This window comes from Callithrix jacchus, chromosome 2, assembly GCF_049354715.1.
Source record: "Callithrix jacchus isolate 240 chromosome 2, calJac240_pri, whole genome shotgun sequence".
Lineage (NCBI taxonomy): Eukaryota > Metazoa > Chordata > Mammalia > Primates > Cebidae > Callithrix > Callithrix jacchus.
The window spans coordinates 71,928,248-71,948,053 of NC_133503.1; the positions used below are offsets into that span (position 1 = coordinate 71,928,248).

Sequence of the window (19,806 nt, forward strand, 5' to 3'; positions counted from 1 at the left end):
TTTATATCTAAGTCTATTATAGTTTTAGAAAGCTAATATCAAACATTATGGAGAGTAACATATTAAGATAACAGTAGCGACCAAGGGGCTACAAATCCTGCTCCCATCTGGACACAATAAATGGCTATTGAGGAACAGTAAGTAAGTTTTCTAAAGTCAGCACCATACATGGCTCAGTCATTACTGAGCCACTACAAAGAAAACCTCAGGCAACATATCTTAGTTATTTTTTATAATCACCAGAGTGATGTCTCTAAAAGTGATTCTAAAAACAAAACAAAACTAAAACTTCTTACCTTTCCAGAACAGCAGAAGAGGATAACGAGGAATACAGGCAGGGCTACAGTCAGAATATACACCACCCATAGCCACGGGCGCTCTTCAGCTGCCTCGATCATCTGCCCCACTACACCTGGCTGAAAAACAAGACAGGACTGATTGACAGTTCTGGCCTTCGACAGCAAACAAACACAAGCCGTGCTGTTTTTCTGCAGTTCAGTTATGGCAGGGCACCACGCAGGATCTTCTTTTTCAGAGTTCAACCCAAGATGTTCATACAATGTAAAAAAGAAATTAGAGAAAGTCTCCATCTTCTTGCTCTCCTTATAATCAAGATGATTTCACTCTCATAGGTGCAAAAGCTGGCTGCTTCACCACCTGCAAAAGGTTCCCTTAACCTCGGGATCCAGTGAATTTCTTATCTCAGTATCCCTGGCTCTCCAATTCTTAGGTTGGCCACATAACCAGTTGTTTGAAAATTCCATATGTAGTGTAAAGCAAGACTCAACATATGAAAGTGCATTATAATATAGCCTAAATGACAAATTTCAAAATATATACCCAAATAATTTTAGAAAACCTGCACATAACACAAACAGACTCCAAAGCCACTATAGACTCATGAAATCATGCCCCCAAACTCAATAATGTGTCTTTCTTAGGCATATGGTTATACTTTTTATGCCAATATTGCCAAATGAAGGAAAAGATAAACCTTAACACAGATTTTCACAAAAATATCAGCTCCCTACAATAACACATACAAAAACACAAGCAGCAAACACAAACCTCAGCAGCTCCATCAGCAGCTTTCTTCAGGCCCCATCCATCATTGGCCCAATCATCGACTACTCTTCGATCAGCACAAATGATAAAGTTGTCAAAAAAAATGTCAGAGGTCATGGACCACAGCTCCAAACCAATAGCACTGAAAGGAGTCATTCTGAAAGGTTCCAGATCTTCAAAGAAATCTGGATTTGGTATTTTCCTGGGTTTCCAGATTCCCTAGAAAAAAATGTTTTAGAAAATTATTTCACATAATGATCAGAAGTTTATGGTGAATCTACTGTAAATGGAATTTTGCATGAACAATGGAGAGAAATGCCAATTTCATGAAACTTGAAATAAGCAACAGGAAAAAAATAATAAACGCTACAGATTATTTTACACTCTGCCTCTAAGATTCCAGGACTCCAACTACTTCCAATTTCTACTATCACCCATGACCTTGGCCCAAACCAACCCCTCTCGTTCCTAGCCCATTCAACAGCCTCCACTCTTATCAACTGCTGATGAGAGCAGGAGGATAACTCAGTAGACACTTCTTCAGTGGTGATTTAGAATAAAATGTACATGATCACCAATCAGCTATTCACTTCCAGATAACCACCTAGAGAAATACTTACTACATACACCCAGACATGTACAAGAATTATTATTGTAGCAGTGACTCTGAAAGCCAAGTGACAATCCACCTAAATGACCACCAACAGAACTAAAGGGCAACTTCTCTCTCTCTTTTTTTTTTTGAGACGGAGTCACACTCTGTCACCCAGGCTGGTCTCCAACTCCTGACCTCAGATGATCCACACACCTTGGCCTCCCAAGTGCTGGGATTATAGGCATGAGCCACCACACCCAGCCTAACAGACAACTTTTTTTTTTTTTTTTTGGGACGGAGTTTCACTCTTGTTACTCAGGCTGGAGTGCAATGGCGGGATCTCGGCTCACTGCAACCTCCACCTCCTGAATTCAAGCAATTCTCCTGCCTCACACTCCCAAATAGCTGGGACTACAGGCACGCGCCACCATGCCCAGCTAACTTTTGTATTTTTAGTAGAGACAGGGTTTCAACGTGTTGACCAGGATGGTCTCAATCTCTTGACCTCGTGATCTACCCGCCTCAGCCTGCCAAAGTGCTGGGATTATAGGCATGAGCCACCACACCCGGCCAGGACAACTTTTTTAAAGTAAAATTTTTATTTTATCATATTGCTTGACTACACAATTAGAAATACATTAACGTAACATCTTTAAAGACTATGAGAAAAAAATTTAAAAATTACAACAGAAAAACATATTAGTATATGTATATAAATAGACAAAGTACAAATTAATGATTATAAATAATTTTGCCAGGCATGGTGGCTCCTGCCTGTAATCCTAGCACTTTGGGACGCCAAGGTGGGCAGATCATGAGGACAGGAGATTGGGACCATCATGGCTAACACAGTGAAACCCTGTCTCTACTAAAAATACAAAAAGTTAGCTGGGGTGGTGGCGTGTGCCTGTAGTCCCAGGTACTGGGGAGGCTGAGGCAAGAGAATCACTTCAACCTGAAAGGTGGAGGTTGCAGTGAGCCGAGACTCCACCACTGCACTCTAGCCTGGATAACAGAGGGAGACTGTCTCAAAAAAAAAAATTTTTTTTAAATGCCACTGTTTACAGAGATAATGATTTCACTAGGCTAGAAAGACAAAAGGAACAAAGGTCTAAGCGTGTACATTTCTGCATGAGATCCAAAGCTTCATAACCTTACTACTTGTATCCTCACCATTTCCTTTGGCCTTCAGTTTTTTTATAGTTGTAAACATCGAGGACAAGCAGTGAGCCGACTTGAAGTAGTCAAGATGCTGACTCATACCACAGTTCTCTACTCGTCACATCACAGATTGCTCAGACTGAGCTTTGGATCCTATGGCTGAAGCAACCCTGGCACCCAAGAGCAGGGTACCCAAATCAACAGTTTTCCATTTTCTTTTTAAAAAATATATAGTTACAAAGTAACTATGAAAGTTATTCTTGGCTGTGCATGGTAGCTCTTGCCTGTAATCCCAGTACTTTAGGAGTCCAAGGCAGATGGATCACCTGAAGTCATGAGTTCGACCAGCCTGGCCAACATGGTGACACCCCGGGTCTACTAGAAATAAAAAATTAGCTGGGTGAGGTGTTGTGCACCTGTACTCCTCGCTACTTGGGAGGCTGAGGCAGGAGAACCACTTAAACCCACTGTGCCAAGACTGCACCACTGCACTCTATCCAGCCTGGCCAATAGAGGGAGACTCCGTCTCAAAAAAAAAAAAAGGAAGAAAAGTTAAAGAAAGTTATTCTCTCCAATTTCTAGGTTTATCTTTGGAACACCTAACCCATTAAGCTCTCTTTCAATTTAGGAAGTTTACTTTCTGCTTTTAATTCAATAGCTTGAATATAAAGACCATCTTGGCAGCCTCACTCTAGATAAAACTTCTATCTGAATACAAACAGATTAATGAAAGTAACTCAACCATCAAGAAGCACAAACCTGGTAGCTGGGATTATCAATCATAGGAGGCTTCCATTTGCCTTTATAATTAGGGTTGTCAATCATAGGTCGCTGCCAGACACCACATCCAGGGGCTGACTCACATTTAGGGTTGGCAATCTGAGGAGCCTCCCATTCTCCATCCATGTCTTCATCCCTTTGGAGGTACAAACAAATTATAAACACATTCTGTGATGCAGGACTCTAAGCAGCTGGCTGGCCCGGGGCTTCCAAGATCCTGCTGAAATGTTTTCAATGTATCAGACCACCCTCTCCTGTGTTTCTGTATTTCCAGTAACAACGGTTTTCAGAAAAAATGCATTTTTTTAAAAAAGAAGAGTATATAACTAAAATTGTCAAATTCTACCCTGAAATTTGGGAAATTAGCTATATTTAAGTATTAACTTTCACTTCAATAAAAACAGGTAACTTATGCTGGGTGCAGTGGCTCACGCATGTAATCCCAGCACTTTGGGAGGCCAAGGCAGGAGATCACTTGAGGTCAGCACTTTAAGACCACCCTGGCCAACATGGTGAAAGCCTATCTCTACTAAAAATAGAAAAAATATAAAAATTTGCTGGGTGTGGTGGCATGCACCCGTAACCCCAGCTACTCACAAGGGTGACGCAGGAAGAATCGCTTGAACCCAGGAGCTGAAAGTTGCAGTGAGCCAAGGCTGTGCCACTGAACTCCAGCCTGGGAGGCAGAGCAAGACTCCATCTTCAAAACCAGGTAATTAAAAAAGTTAACTGAAGTTCTTACCAATCCTCAGGTTTCTCTGCATCTGGATCAGGTACATACTCGGGCTCATCGTCTAACCAGCCTTCGGGTTTTGTGGCCTCGTCATCTGGAATCTTAGCAGGGGCATCTTCATCCCTTAAACACAAAAGAAAAAGCCAGTTATGACAACACTGATCACAGTGTAGTCTTGCTTTGTGGATCGGAAACAGAGTATTCTAAAAACATTTTGGTCTTAATCTCAAAATTTAAAATAATTCCTCTTAGAAAATACTTGTGAATCATATATCTGCTAAGGGCTTAGTAAAAGAACTCATTACAACTCAATATAAAGACAACCCAATTTAAAAATAGGCAAATGATTTTAATAGACATTTCTCCAAAGAATATATACAAATATACAATACAAATACATAATAAGCACATGAAAAGATTCTTAACATTATTAGCCATCAGGGGAATACAAATCAAAACCATGATACCGCTTAGTACCAAGGTGGCTATAATAAAAAAGATTCATAAAAACAAACATTGGAAAGAATATAGAGAAACTGAAATCCTCATACACTGCTGGTGGAAAAGTAAAATGGTACTGCTGATCTGCGGCAGTTTCTCAAAAAGTTAAACAGTTACCACATGACCCAGCAATTTGACTTTTAGGTATATATACCCAAGAGAAATGAAAATATATGTCTTTAGCTAGGCAGAGTGGCTCATGCCTGTAATCTCAGCACTTTGAGAGGCTGAGGCAGGAGGATCACTTGAGGTCATGAGTTCAAGACCAGCCTGGACAACAAGGTGAAACCCAGTCTCTAGTTAAAAAAAAAAAACACAAGGCTGAGCACAGTGGCTCATGCCTACAATCCCAGCACTTTGGGAGGCTGAGGCAGGCGGATCACCTGAGGTCAGGAGTTCAAGACCAGCCTGACCAATACGATGAAATCCTGTCTCTACTAAAAAATACAAAAATTTGCTGGGCGTGGTGGCATGCACCTATAATTCCAGCTACTCAGGAGGCTAAGACAGGAGAACAGCTTGAACCCAGGAGGCAAAGGCTGTAGTGAGCTGAGATCGCACCACTGCACTACAGCCTGGGCAACAAGAGTGAAACTCCTATCACCAAACCAAACCAAACCAAACCAAACAAAACAAAACCACAGCCAGGCACGGTGGCTCACGCCTGTAATCCTAGCACTGTGGGCGGCTGAGGTGAGCGGATCACTTGACCTCAGAAGTTCCAGACCAGCCTGGCCAACATGGTGAAATCCCATCTCTACTAAAAATACAAAAATTAGCCAGGTGCAGTGGTGTGCACTTGTAGTCCCAGCTACTTGGGAGGCTGAGGCATGAGAATCATTTGAACCCAGGAGGCAGAGGTTGCAGTGAGCCAAGATCATGCCACTGCACTCCAGCCTTGAAGACAAAATAAGACTCCATCTCAACAAACAAACAAAATACAAAAATTAGCTGGGCGTGGTGGTGCACGCCTGCAGTCCCAGCTACTTGGGAGGCTAAGGCGGGAGAGGATCACTTGACCCTAGGAGGCGGAAGTTGCAATAAGCCATGACCGTACCACTGCACTCCTGCCTAGGAAACACAGAGAGACCATGTCTTAAAAAAAAAAGAAAAAACATAGCACCATCATTCATAATCACAGACAAAAAGGAGGAAACAACCTAAATGCCCACCAAGGGATGGATAAATAAAATGTGGCATTATCAACACAGTAGAGTATTATTCAATCATAAAAAGGAATGTAGTACTGATAGATGCTTCATCACAGATAAATCTGGAAAACACTATGTTAAGTGAAAGAAACTGGACAGAGAAAACCACACATTGTATGATTCCATTTATATGAAATGTACAAAGTGGACAAATGCAGAGAGGCAGAAAGCAGGTTAGTGGATGCTGGGAGTTGAGCAGGGAGGAAACAGGGAGTGACTGCTTAATGGGTACAGGGGCCTTCTTAGGTGATAAAGCTAGTTAAGGAATATAATACTGAACAAAGCTAAGTCCAAACCTAATAGACACCAAATATACAAATAAACTTGGCATTTATACTAGTGCAGCATATAAATTCAGTTACATGTATCTCACCTTTCAGGGAGGAAAAAGATCATCTAGGCTAAGCATAGGAGGATACTTTTACAAAGAGTAAGAATTTATTCAAAGATAGCCATATATGAGAATCCAGCCCCAGCGATCTTAATTTCTCCTACTCTTCAATGTGCTCCCTATATAAAAGGCCATCTAATTTCTCCCCTGCATGTCAAGCTCATTGCTGTTCCTCTACTTCTGCAGGTGACATTCTTCAATCAAAAACACCCCTTCCCATATTCACCAACTCCTTAACTCTAACCTCACTTCCAAGTCTCAATCTGATTTGCTCTGCTCCAAGAAAACATGCCTGGGTTAGGGACACCTGGTGCTCTGGTCCCCTGTGGCAACTTCTCATGAACCCTTACCATACCACATGCCAACAACATGCCTCAGAACTGGACTGCAAGCTCTGTGTAGGCAGATGGTGGTGTCCTTGTGGCTTTGTATTCTACCACCAAACCCAGAACAGAGAACTAAGTGTTGTGTAAATAGGAAAAAGATTATTTTTCAAATTAAAATTTAATACTTCAGGACTTTGGCTTTAAATGTGAATTCACAGAAGCACTGGAGTAGTCAAGCCAAGGAATGTGAGATTCTGCCACAAACCAACAGTGTCTTCATGGACAAACTCTATCAACTGTGGCATTTTACGGCTTATAAAATGGTGAGTCAAAACAGACTATGACACTATATATAGTACTATGGCCCCTTCTCAGCTATAGTACTCTCTATTTCCTCTACAGGTTAGATTGCATCACGGATTACTGAAATTATCAGAGCTTACTCAACCACCATTTGTTTGTTCAAGCCACATGGAATATATGAAATGCTCCCTTATACTTGAAGACAGCTCCCCAAGACTCACCAGTCATCTGGCTTGACAGCTTCTGGATCTGGGATTTTTGGTCTTTCATCCCAATCCTCAGGCTTCCGGTCTTCTGGGTCCTCAATTTCACGTGAAGGATTAACAGGAGGAGTCATGTCATTTAGCAGATTTCCACTGTTCACAACAGATTGGTCCACTAATATTTCAAAACTGTTATCTGGATTTAAGACTGAAAAAAAAAAAATAAACACAATTAAAAATAGTTAATTTCCCAAGCTCTCTTTACCATAAGACAAAAGATCATGACCTCTAACTTGAAGAAACAGCACAGAAGTATCATGACCTGAGGCTTTGGGGTAAGAACAATGCCTGGCTCTGGGGTCTTGGGTAACTTAATGCCCTGTTCCTTATGCATAAAACATAAATGGTTAGTTTCTCAGGTTTCTAAGAATTACAGCAAATGACAGTTAAAATTTTGAACACCAAAGACTTTATAGACATACACACACACACACAAATCATGAAACCTACATAAAGTAACACGATTATTGGTTTTACACAATTCATTATACACGAGTCAGCAGACAAATAACTTATAACAACTTCCCAGTACAAAAGGTCCATTTCTTCATTTTTAATAGAGCTGATATTATTACTGAAATAACACAAACCTCTAATTTATTAAGATGTATCTCGGCCAGGCGCGGTAGCTCACGCCTATAATCCCAGCACTTTGGGAGGCCAAGGCAGGAGGATCACAAGGTCAACAGATTGAGACCACTCTGGTCAACTTGGTGAAACCCCGTCTCTACTAAAAATACAAAAAATTAGGTGGGTATGGTGGCACCCACCTGTCCCAGCTACTCGGGGGGCTGAGGCAGGAGAATTGCTTGAACCCAGGAGGTGGAGGTTGCAGTGAGCCGAGATTGGGCCACTGCACTCCAGCCTGCAACACAGCGAGACTGTCTGAAAAAAGAAAAGAAAAAAAAAAAATTGCATGTCGACTCATGGTTCTACTTTTTCATTTTTAGACGGGAGTCTCACTCTGCCACCAGGCTGGAGTGCAGGGGCGCAATCTCAGCTTACTGCAATCTCTGGCTCCCGGGTTCAAGCAATTCCCCTGCCTCAGCCTCCCGAGTAGCTGGGCCTACAGGTGCTTGCCACCATGTCCAGTTAATTTTTTGTATTTTAGTAGAGATGGGGTTTCACCATGTTGGCCAGGATGGTCTCGATCTCCTGACCTCATGATCTACCCGCCTCGGCCTCCCAAAGTGCTGGGATTACAGGTGTGAGCCACTGCACCTGGCCTCATGGTTCTATTTTTAACCCCCATGCAAAATGAAAAAACAATTTTAAATCCATAAACGCATTTTTTTTTTTTCTTTGAGACGGAGTTTCGCTCTTGTTACCCAGGTTGGAGAGCAATAGCGCGATCTCGGCTCACCGCAACCTCCGCCTCCTGGTTTCAGGCAATTCTCCTGCCTCAGCCTCCTGGGTAGCTGGGATTACAGGCACGTGCCACCATGCCCAGCTAATTTTTCGTATCTTTAGTAGAGACGGGGTTTCACCATTTTGACCAGGATGGTCTCGATCTCTTGACCTCGTGATCCACCCGCCTCAGCCTCCCAAAGTGCTGGGATTACAGACTTTAGCCACCGCGCCCGGCCCATAAAAGCATTTTTTAAAATTTTATTTTATTTTAGACAGAGTCTCGCTCTGTCACTCAGGCTGGAGTGTGGTGGTGTCATCTGGGCTAACTGCAACTCCCACCTCCCAGGTTCAAGCGTTTCTCCTGCCTCAGCCTCCAGAGTAGCTAGGACTACAGGCAGCCCCATGCCACCATGCCCAGCTAATTTTTTGTATTTTAAGTAGAGACAGGGTTTTGCCATGTTGCCCAGGCTTATCTCCAACTCCTGAGCTCAGGCAATCCACCCACCTCAGCCACCCAAAGTGCTAGGATTACAGGCGTGAGCCACCGCACCCAGCCCCATAGGCCCCATAAAAGCATCTTAAGTATGATGTATACCAAAGCCTGGATTCCACACCTAAATATCTAATATGCGACTGATCAGGTTATAGCACATCCAGACAAGGAATCCTATGCTGCTGTGTCAGTGATAATGAAAATGAATGCTTTTTTGAGGAAGAAATTCACGCCCTGTGTTGTTAACAAAGTTCGGGCCAGGTGTGGCGGCTCATGCCTGTAATCTCAGCACTCTGGGAGGGAGATCATTTGAGGTCAGGAGTTTGAGATCAGCCTGACCTACATGGTGAAACCCCAACTCTACTAAGCATACAAAAAAATTAGCCGGGAATGGTGGCACATTCCTGTAGTCCCAGCTACTCGGGAGGCTGACGCTGAAGAATCATTTGAATTGGGGAGACAGAGGCTGCAGTGAGGTGAGATCATGCCATTGCACTCCAGCCTGGGCAACAGAGCGAGAATCTATAGCACAAAAAAAGAAAAATTATTATATTCTAGGCCAGGTGCAGTGGCTCACATCTGTAATCCCAGCACTTTCAGGGGCTGAGGTGGGCAGATCACTTAAAGTCAGCAGTTTGAGAGCCGACTGGCCAACAGGGTGAAGCTGTCTCTGCTAAAAATACAAAAATTGGTCTCTGTGGCGCAATGGGTTAGTGTGTTTGGCTGTTAACTGAAACCGAAAAACACAAAAATTAGCTGGGCATGGTGGCATGAGCCTGTAATCCCAGCTACTCCAGAGGCTGAGGCATGAGAATCACTTGAACCCGGGAGGCAGAGGTTGCAGTGAGCCAAGATCAGGCCACTGCACTCCAGCCTGGGTAAGCAAGACTCCACCTAAAAAAAAATTAAAAAGGCTATTATATTCTTCATAAAGAGGCATGTTTATTTATGATCTCAAGCTGGCAGGAAAAGCTTCAATAAACAAACAGAAAAACGTATATCCAAAGGACTCAACTTAGTTGTCAAGTGTCCAGGTATTGGACAATTATACACAAACTTGGAAGTTCAATTACAAGATACTTCTGAAAAACTGTCTATTTTTATTGGATTTATGTATAACTGTATATATAATTTATTATTCAACATTTATCAACAAAAAAAGGGGGGAAGAAATTAGGTAGGTCAGCAAAGTTCTTTATAGGATATAAAAAAACCTACTACTATTTTCATTTTTGAGATGAAGTCTTGCTCTGTCAATCCAAGCTGGAATGCAGTGGCAGATCTCAGCGCTGTCTCCCAAATTCAAGAAATTCTCTGCCTCAGCCTACGGGCTGGGCTTTACAAATAGCTGGGATTACAGGTGCCCACCACCATGCCAAGCTAATTTTTTTGTATTTTTAGTAGAGATGGGGTTTCACCATCTTGGCCAGGCTGGTCTTAAACTCCTGACCTCGTGATCCACCCACCTCAACCTCCCAAAGTTCTGGGATTACAGGAGTGAGCCACTTAGCCCAGCCATCCTTTTTTTTTCTTTTTTTTTTAAGATAGAGTCTCACTCTGTTGCCCAGGCTGGAGTGCAATGGCGAGGTCTTGGCTCACTGCAAACTCCACCCTCCCGGGTTCAAGTTATTCTCCTGGTCAGCCTCCTGAGTAACTGGGATTACAGGCACCCACCACCACGTCTGGCTAATTTTTTTATTTTTTAGTAGAGATGAGGGTTCATCATCTTGGCCAGGCTAGTCTTGAACTCCTGACCTCAAGTGATCTGCTCACCTCAGCCTCCTAACATGCTGGGATTATAAGTGTGAGCCACGCCACCTGGCTAAAAATACCTATTCTTAAAAATATCTCAAACCTCAGTTCCTGTGGAAAAGAAGTTTTTTTTTTTTTTCCCAGACAGCATCTCACTCGGTCACCTAGGCTATGGTGCAGTGGCAAGATCATGGCTCAGTGCAGCCTCAACTTCCTGGGCTCAAGTAATCCTCCTACCTCAGCCTCCTGAGTAGCTGAAACTACAGGCACACGCCGCCATACTCAGTTAATTTCTTAATATTTTGTAGAGACTAGAGACTCAGCCTACATCCGACTCAGCATTCTAAAGTGCTAGGATTATAGGTGTGGGCCGCCACACCTGGCCAAGGAGCTTCTTTTAATGCTGACAAATTAAACTCATTTCCCAACTAAGATATTAAGTGAAGAGATTCTTTTTTTTGGTGGAGGTGGACAGAGTCTTGCTCTGCTGCCCAGGTCGGAGTGCAGTGAAACGACCTCAACTCTCTGCAACCTCTGCCTCCTGGGTTCATGTAATTCTGCTGCCTCAGCCTTCCAAGTAGCTGGGATTATAAGCATGCACCACCACACCCAGCTCATTTTTCTATTTTTAGTAGAGACGGGGTTTTACCATGTTAGCCAGGGTGGTCTCAATCTCCTGACTGCAAGTGATCCACCTGCCTTGGCCTCCCAAAGTGTTAGGATTACAGGTGTGAGCTACCACACCTGGCCGAGATTCTTATCTGCAGGCTGGTGTACTCTCTAAATATACAATCTTTTTTTTTTGGAAACGGAGTCTCACTGTCACCCAGGATGGAGTACAGTAGCACAACAATCTTGGCTCCCTCCCGGGTTCAAACAATTCTCCTGCCTCAGCCTCCCAAGTAGCTGGGGTTACACCATTTTGACCAAACTGGTCTCGAACTCCTGACCTCAGGTGATCCACCCACCTCGGCATCCCAAAGTGCTGGGATTACAGGTGTGAGACACCACACCCAGCCAGACATACAATGTTTAAGTTAAATGGATGATATAAGTGTAATGCCATAAGCCCCCAAACGAATGGTTTTTCTTACTTAGTGTGTAAAGATGTGTTTTCTTATCAGTAAAATAGGTCTTCAGATCTGCATCTGGCCTCTTAGCATGCTTTTCTTCATAAATACCCGTTTTGGGGTTCTTGTGTCGGAAGATGAAGTGCAGTTTATAGTCCTCTCCACATTTATCTGGACCAAACATAATCGTATAAGGGGTCTTGTCGTGGAACTGATCCTTCAGAAGCAAAAAAGGTTTATTTGAAACCACTCTAGTCAAAGTATTCAAAAGCAACATTTCAAAAGTGTCTAATAATTCTTATAAAATTCCAAATATATTGGTGACAGTTAAAGAAAAAGCTAATTATAAGGCTTAGTGAAAAGGAATAATCAGTAATCATCAGTAAATTTAAAATAACATATTTAAGTACTTAAAAAAAAAAATACACATATTTAGATAGTTATTGCTTCTCTCATAAAACAAAAAAATAAGTTTGCTAAAACCAAAACTTACACAGAAGCAAAATCAGAAATTCAGATAAAAACAGCTGGTAACAACTTAGAGAGTCACACTTCAAATAGAAAGCACATTAATGTCAAAGTCAATATTCCCAACTTATCAAAAGAGTTAAAAAGCAGGGGAGGAAGCCTTTATTTTTCACAAGTATTACAAAATTACATAATTCTTACAAGGTAATAGTGGGTGTCCAGCCACATTCCAGAAATGGGGATTACATACCAGGTTGAGGTCTGATGTTTTAGAAAGCAGTTTCACATAGGCACCGCCACATTCTATTCCATTTTGGAAATTAACCTCATACCTAATATCAGAGAGAAAAGCTGAAAATTGTATGGCATTTTGAAAGATCTAAACTCTCTTAACGTACTTGTTCCCTCATCTTCGTCATGTTTTATGATAGGTCAAATGTTTACCCTTACAAAGGATTCCATCTTCTATTGCTTTTAAATAGCTACCAAATTCCACAAAAATAAATAAACTGAACATTAATGCACATTTCCAGTAAATATGTTCTGCACAATCTGCAATTCATTTAGTCAGGAAAATGAGTAATCAGTTTCTTTCAAAATAATTTTTTGGGCAGGAAAAAATATTAATTACAAGATGTTTAAATTCACCCAAAAATCCCTAACACAACCTATATAATCTCATTTTTTATCTGATCACTATTTGCAAAATAATTTTTAACACAGAGTAAAAGTTGTATAATGTCTTCTAACATTACCCTTTCTAGAAAGCTTTTATCCAACAAGTATTTCACTTACTGAACAATGAGAGGCTTGGTGTCAAATAGGAAGGGTTTGTTCAGTTTAGCAGAGATGGCATGATGCTTGGCCCGAGACATCAATACAAGTCCTTTATCACCTGGAAGCTTTGATTCCTTCATTTCATCTACCTCCCACTTTCCTACAAGACAATACAAAAAAGTTCCACTCCTTAACTCTGCCTCTGAGAACCCTTTAAATAGCAAAAACAAACAAACAAACAAACAAAAAAACCCACCCGCCCTCCCGCAAAAAAAACCCCACTCTGAGTTGTATAAATCTATTATACTGGGCCAGGCGTGGTGGCTGATACCTGTAATCCCAGCACTTACGGAGGCTGAGGCAGGTGGATTACCCAAGGTCAGGAGTTTGAGACCAGCCTGTCAACACAGTGAAACCCCATCTCTACTAAAAACACAAAAATTAAGGGCCAGGTGCGGTGGCTCATGCCTGTAATTCCAGTACTTTGGGAAGCCAAGGCGGGTGGATCACGAGGTCAAGAGATCAAGACCATCTTGGTCAACATGGTGAAACCCCGTCTCTACTAAAAATACAAAAAATTAGCTGGGCATGGTGGCGTGTACCTGTAATCCCAGCTACTTGGGAGGCTGAGGCAGGAGAATTGCCTGAACCCAGGAGGTGGAGGTTGCAGTGAGCTGAGTTCGCGCCATTGCATTCCAGCCTGGGTAACAAGAGCAAAACTCCGTCTTAAAAAAAAAAAAAAATTAGCCAGGTGTAGTGATGGGCACCTGTAACCCCAGCTTCTTGGTAGGCTGAGGCAGAAGAATTGCTTGAACCCAAGAAACGGAGGTTGCAATGAGCCAATATTTTGCCAGCAGCCTGGGCAGCAGAGACTAGACTCCATCCCAGAAAAAATAAATACATAAAAAATTAAAAAACACACTTTGACAAATATTATTAGGATATGTTTTTTTGAAACTGTAGTATATTATACTACTGTATAGAAATGACCTATTTCCAACATTCAGCAGCACAGGTGATTAAACAGATCTAATCTTATTAAATATAAGGCCACGCATGAACCTCTAAACCTTAAATAAAAGTTAAAAATAAAATAAAAAGAATGATTAGGCAACACACAAAGATGGCAAAACTTCCATGGAAAAATCTTAAAGCTTATTATTTCCTTTTAAACTAGTCTTAGGAAATGCCATGGAGACAACATGTTAAACCTCTATCTGCTATTATATCTAAACCAAATGGAATTCTCACCATCATATTTGGCAATTTCATCATCAGTATCATCTTTCTTGGCTTTGGATAAAATCCACCTGTAATTACCACAAATCCCAAAATCAGTCTTAAAATGACAGTTGATTTATGAGGGAAAACTATGTAAAATACTCATAAAGTAGGACCTACTCTGCTCTTAGCCTATTGTAGCCACTCTAATTTCAATTTTTAAATCTGTCACATAACTAATGATAATACATTATCTTAAACTCACAAACCTATAAGAAAAAATACCAAACCTATGAGATAATTCCACCAATGTTTTAAGATCAAGAGAAAATTTTTTTTCTCCATCAAAGAACAAAATATAGGGTAGAGTGGGGGAGGGAAAGGAATGGATATAAAAACCACAAATACCAAAAGACTATTTTCCTACAAGGATATTAACACTGAAGACATTAAAGTCAGATATTTCAGGCTGGGCACAGTAGCCCACCCCTATAATCCCAACATTTTGGGAGGCCGAGGCAGGTGGATCACCTGAGGTCAGGAGCTCAAGACCAGCCTGGCCAACATGGCAAAACCCTGTCTCTACTAAAAAAAACCCACAAAGATTAGCTGCGCGTGATGGCACATGCCTGCAATCCCAGCTACTTGGGAGGCCAAGACAGGAGAATTGCTTGAACCCAGGAGGCGAAGGTTGCAGTGAGCTGATGTTGTGCCATTGCACTCCAGCCTGGGCAAAAGAGCGAAATTCCATCTCAAAAAATAAATAAATAAATAAAATAAATTTAGACATTTCACCATAAGATACTATCCAAAAAGGAATCCACTATCACATCTTATTTACATAATGTTTGAATCTAAGATACATTTCTCTGAAAAACACTTACCCTGACAGAGTTCCTCTGTCAAAAGAATCAGCAAAATATACTTCCCCTGTTGGAACTGGAGCTTTGTAGGTGACCTGTGTTAAATATATAAATATAAAAATTTAAATTTTCAGCAACATGCCTTTTTACCTAGAATTTATACTTCTGGTTTGCTTTCAACGATCACAAAAATTTCATAGCTGGCTTTCAAATTCAATCCATATACTTGGCCTCTGGCAAAATATAACAAAAGCTGCCAGAGAGATCAATAAGTATTTTAGCAAATTTTGCTTTCCCTTTGAAAAGGATCCAAATTTATCTCTTCACGATGTTCCTTTTAAGAGATGGCATCTCCCTGTGTTGTCCGGGCTGGACTCACACTCCTGGCCTAAGTCTCCTGAATAGTTGAGACTACATGTCTCTGCGCCTGGCTATGTTCATAATTTTATCATCTCAAGAGGTAAAAGGAATAGATTCAAAGACCATTTCAAACCTTGGGAGATGGAGGAGGAGCAGTGGTATCTGGTTTTGAATCTTCTACCTCTTCAATGACATCATCAAGGTCATCCTCAATATCAATCACATCATCATCATGTCCATCATGAGCCTCAACAACAGCAGTTCCAAGTACCAGTAACATACACAGCAACCACTTCCCCTCCATGATCTACACATAAAAAGAGCAAAATCAGTTAAATGTATTGCCTCCTATCAAACTTCATAAAGACCACTAACCTCTCTCTCATTTAAAATTAAAGCTTTCAAATTGCAGAGATAAAAAGAACTTATTATTTCATTTTATAGATAAGGAAAGGTAGACTAGAGAGATTAAAGGGTTTCCCTAAAATCAGTAAAAAGATTCAATATCAAGAAAATTTCAAAATAAAACTCAAACATACACAACTGTCCACATAGAGAAAATATTGTACTGGTTACCCAGATGTAGGGCATTCAAATACAATTTCCAACAAACTTTTGCATTTGTAAAGTGCTTTACAAGGGACAAAAGCCCTTTCATACACTAATTTACAATAGGTGCCTGTTAAAACACTACAATGAAAGATAACAGGAGATAACTCCTCTCACATTAAAGGTTTAATATGGATACTATTGCTCAAATAACATCAATAGAAATGTTTTCAAATTACAGTTTTAGAACTCAACAAGAATATTAAACCAAGAACAAGCTGCTTTTTAAAATGTTTATTTATTATTATTCTCTAACCAAGTAAGTGCCCTGTGTATTATATTAGACATGTCTTCAGTGGTAATGGGCTCTCTTTGAAAGGACCACAGATTTAAAGAAATAAATAGTTGGTAGTAGGTATATTTTCATTTTTGGGCCGGAAAAGGTATAGCTAAAAGATGGGGGAGAAAACAAGGAGAAGATATACAACTAGAAATGTGTGTGCACACACATACAAGATGTCCTTTTTTCCTCATGCTCTCTGCCCGCACTGTCACCCAATCAATCCTAGTCTTTCATCCTTCTCCATTACCGACATCAGGATACTTAATGTTACCTTATATTACTACGGGCTCTAGTTTCTTTCTCCTCTTTCAAGCTATCCTACATGTACCAAGATAGACTCATCACCCAAAAACTATCATTGAGTCCATGTTTGCAAAAATCTCTAAGTCTTTTGGCTAGCAATCATTGCCCTCTACCTCTATAGCTGCTCTGCATGCTATTCCCCAAAGAATCTTCAACTTCCGTTAGTCAAGACCTTATTTCCCAGCCTGGGCAATGCATCCTGACCCTGTCTCTACAAATAATAATAATAATAATAATAATAATAAAAAACCCTGTCTCCACAAAAAATCAACAAAAGAAAATTTTAGCCAGGCATGGTGGCACACACCTGTGGTCTCAGCTACTCAGGAGGCTGAGGTGGGAGGATTGCTTGAGCCTGAGTGGTTAAAGCTAAAGTGAGCTGTTGGGAAGGGTGTGGTGGCTCATGCCTGTAATCCTAGCACTTTGGGAAGCTGAGGCTGGTAATGTGCCTGAGCTCCAGAGTTCGAGATCAGCCACGTCAACATGGTGAAACTCCATGTCTACTAAAATACAATAAATTAGCCAAGCATGTCTGTAGCCCCAGCTACTCAGGAGGCTGAGGGAGAATTGCTTGAACCTGGGAGGTGGAGGTTGCAGTAGGCCAAGATGGTGCCACTGCACTCCAGCCTGGATCACAGAGAAAGACTCCCACTGAAATAAATAAATAAATACACCAGGCATGGTAGTTCATGCCAGTAATCCCAGCACTTTGGGAGGTCCAGGCAGGCAGATCCCCTGAGGTCAGAAATTCGAGACCAGACTGGCCAACATGGCAAAACCCTGTTTTCTACTAAAAATACCAAATTTAGCTGGGCAGGACAGGCGTGGTGGCTCATGCCTGTAATCCCAGCACTTAGGGAGGCCGAGGTGGGTGGATCACCTGAGGTCGAGAGTTTGAGACCAGTCTGACCAACACGGAGACCAAAATTAGCCAGGCTAGTGGCGCTTGCCTGTAATCCCAGCTACCTGGGAGGCTGAGGCAGGAAAATTGCTTGAATCTGGGAGGTGGAGGTTGCAGTGAGCTGAGATCATGCCGTTGCACTCCAGCCTGGGCAACAAGAGTAAAACGCCATCTCAGAAAAAAAAAAAAATCAGCTGGGCATAGTCGTGTGTGCCTGTAATCCCAGCTACTTGGGAGGCTGAGGCAGGAGAATGGCTTGAACCTGGGCGGTAGAGGTTGTCATGAGCCGAGATCACATACTGCATTGCAGCCTGGGTAACCTTCTCAAAAATAAAAAATAAAGTGAGCTGTGATGGCTCCACTGCATTCCAGCCTGGGAAACAGTACAAGACTGTCTCAAACAAACAAAGAATAGTTTCAGAGACATTTGCAGACCTGTGTTCATAGCAGTACTACTCACAACAGTCAAGAGGTAGAAGCAACCCAAATGTCCATCAATGGATGAATGATTAAACCAAATGTGGTATAGGTATACAGTGGAATACTATTCAACCTCAAAAAGGAAGGCAATCTCATCACCTGCTATAACATGGATGAACTTTGAAAACAATATGCTAAGTAGAATAACCAATTCACAAACTAATAAATACTTTATTATTTCACTTTCTTTAGATATGAGATATCTAAATAGTGAAATTCACAGATACAGAAATAGAATGGTGGTTACCAGGGGCTAGTAGGAGGGGGCAAAGGAGAGTTGTTTAAGGGGATATTTTCAATCCTGCAAGATGAAAGAAATCCAGATGTTTCACAACAATGTATAAATATGCTTAACACTACTGAAGTACAGGTTTAAAAACTGTTAAGAGGAGCATGCCTGTGGTCCCAGCTACTCAGATACCACAAATTTTTAAAGAGGGGAGAAGAGGAGGGGAAGGGGGAAAGTGGAAAGGGCCACTGCACTCTAGCCTCGATGACAGAGCAAGACCCTGTCTCTAAAAAAACTAAATAAGGCTGGGTGCAGTGGCTCACGCCTGTAATCCCCTCACTTTGGGGAGGCTGAGGTGGGCAGATCATGAGATCCGGAGATCAAGACCATCCTGGCTAACATGGTGAAACCCTGCCTCTAGTACAACACTAAAAATCAGGCTGGCATGGTGGTACATGCCTGTAGTCCCAGCTACTTGGGAGGCTGAGGAAGGGGAATCACTTGAACCCAGGAGGCAGAGATTGCAGTGAGCCGAGATCACACCACTGCACTCCAGCCTAATGATAGAGCCAGACTCCAACTCAAAAAAAATTAATAGGGCCGGGCGCAGTGGCTCTCGCCTATAATCCCCAGCACTTTGGGAGGCCAAGGTGGGCGGATCACGAGGTCAAGAGATCGAGACCATCCTGGTCAACAAGGTGAAACCCTGTCTCTACTAAAAATACAAAAATTGGCTGGTCATGGTGGCCCCCGCCTGTAGTCCCAGCTACTCGGGAGGCTGAGGCAGAAGAATTGCTTGAACCCAGGAGGCAGAGGTTGCGGTGAGCCGGGATCGCACCATTGCACTCCAGCCTGGGTAACAACAGCGAAACTCTGTCTCAAAAAAAAAAAAATAATAATTAATAAATAAAAATTTTTGCTCTCTTATTTACAATGGAAACGTGTATTTTTCAGGCAAAGTTCACTTCCCCAACCCCTGCAAAAACGAAAAAGAAATGGAATTAAGGTGAATTAGGGGGCTCCTTCATAAATACAGATGGTGCACTGATTCACAACCATGGCTGCCATTTCAGCCAATTAAGTTTTAGAAAAAAGGTAAATCTTCTAAGATGATGCAATAGAATAAAAAAAAAAAAGTAAGCCGAGCGCAGTAGCTCATGGCTATAATCCTAATGCTTTGGGAGACCAAGGCAGGAAGATCCTTTGAGCCCAAGAGTTCGAGACCAGCCTGGGCAATATGGTCAGACCCTGTATCTACAAAAAAAAAAAAATTAAAAATTAGCCAAGTGTGGTGGCACATGCCTGTACTTCCAGCAAC

General features: G+C 41.7%; 1 protein-coding gene across 7 annotated transcripts in view; it reads right to left on the reverse strand.

The window, feature by feature from the left end:
• Positions 1–19,806, reverse strand: part of CANX (calnexin) — a 53,924-nt gene that overhangs the window by 5,733 nt on the left and 28,385 nt on the right. For all 7 annotated transcript variants that reach the window (XM_078364754.1, XM_035290763.3, XM_078364753.1 and 4 more), the window contains 11 exons: positions 15,817–15,990; positions 15,345–15,418; positions 14,491–14,549; positions 13,258–13,399; positions 12,713–12,794; positions 12,019–12,211; positions 7,288–7,477; positions 4,344–4,457; positions 3,581–3,737; positions 1,069–1,284; positions 297–416 (listed from right to left, as the gene is read on the reverse strand). In XM_078364754.1, coding sequence (XP_078220880.1) covers positions 297–416; positions 1,069–1,284; positions 3,581–3,737; positions 4,344–4,457; positions 7,288–7,477; positions 12,019–12,211; positions 12,713–12,794; positions 13,258–13,399; positions 14,491–14,549; positions 15,345–15,418; positions 15,817–15,987 — 1,518 coding nt within the window. In that variant the 5' untranslated portion in view covers positions 15,988–15,990. The remainder of the gene's footprint in view (positions 1–296; positions 417–1,068; positions 1,285–3,580; positions 3,738–4,343; positions 4,458–7,287; positions 7,478–12,018; positions 12,212–12,712; positions 12,795–13,257; positions 13,400–14,490; positions 14,550–15,344; positions 15,419–15,816; positions 15,991–19,806) is intronic.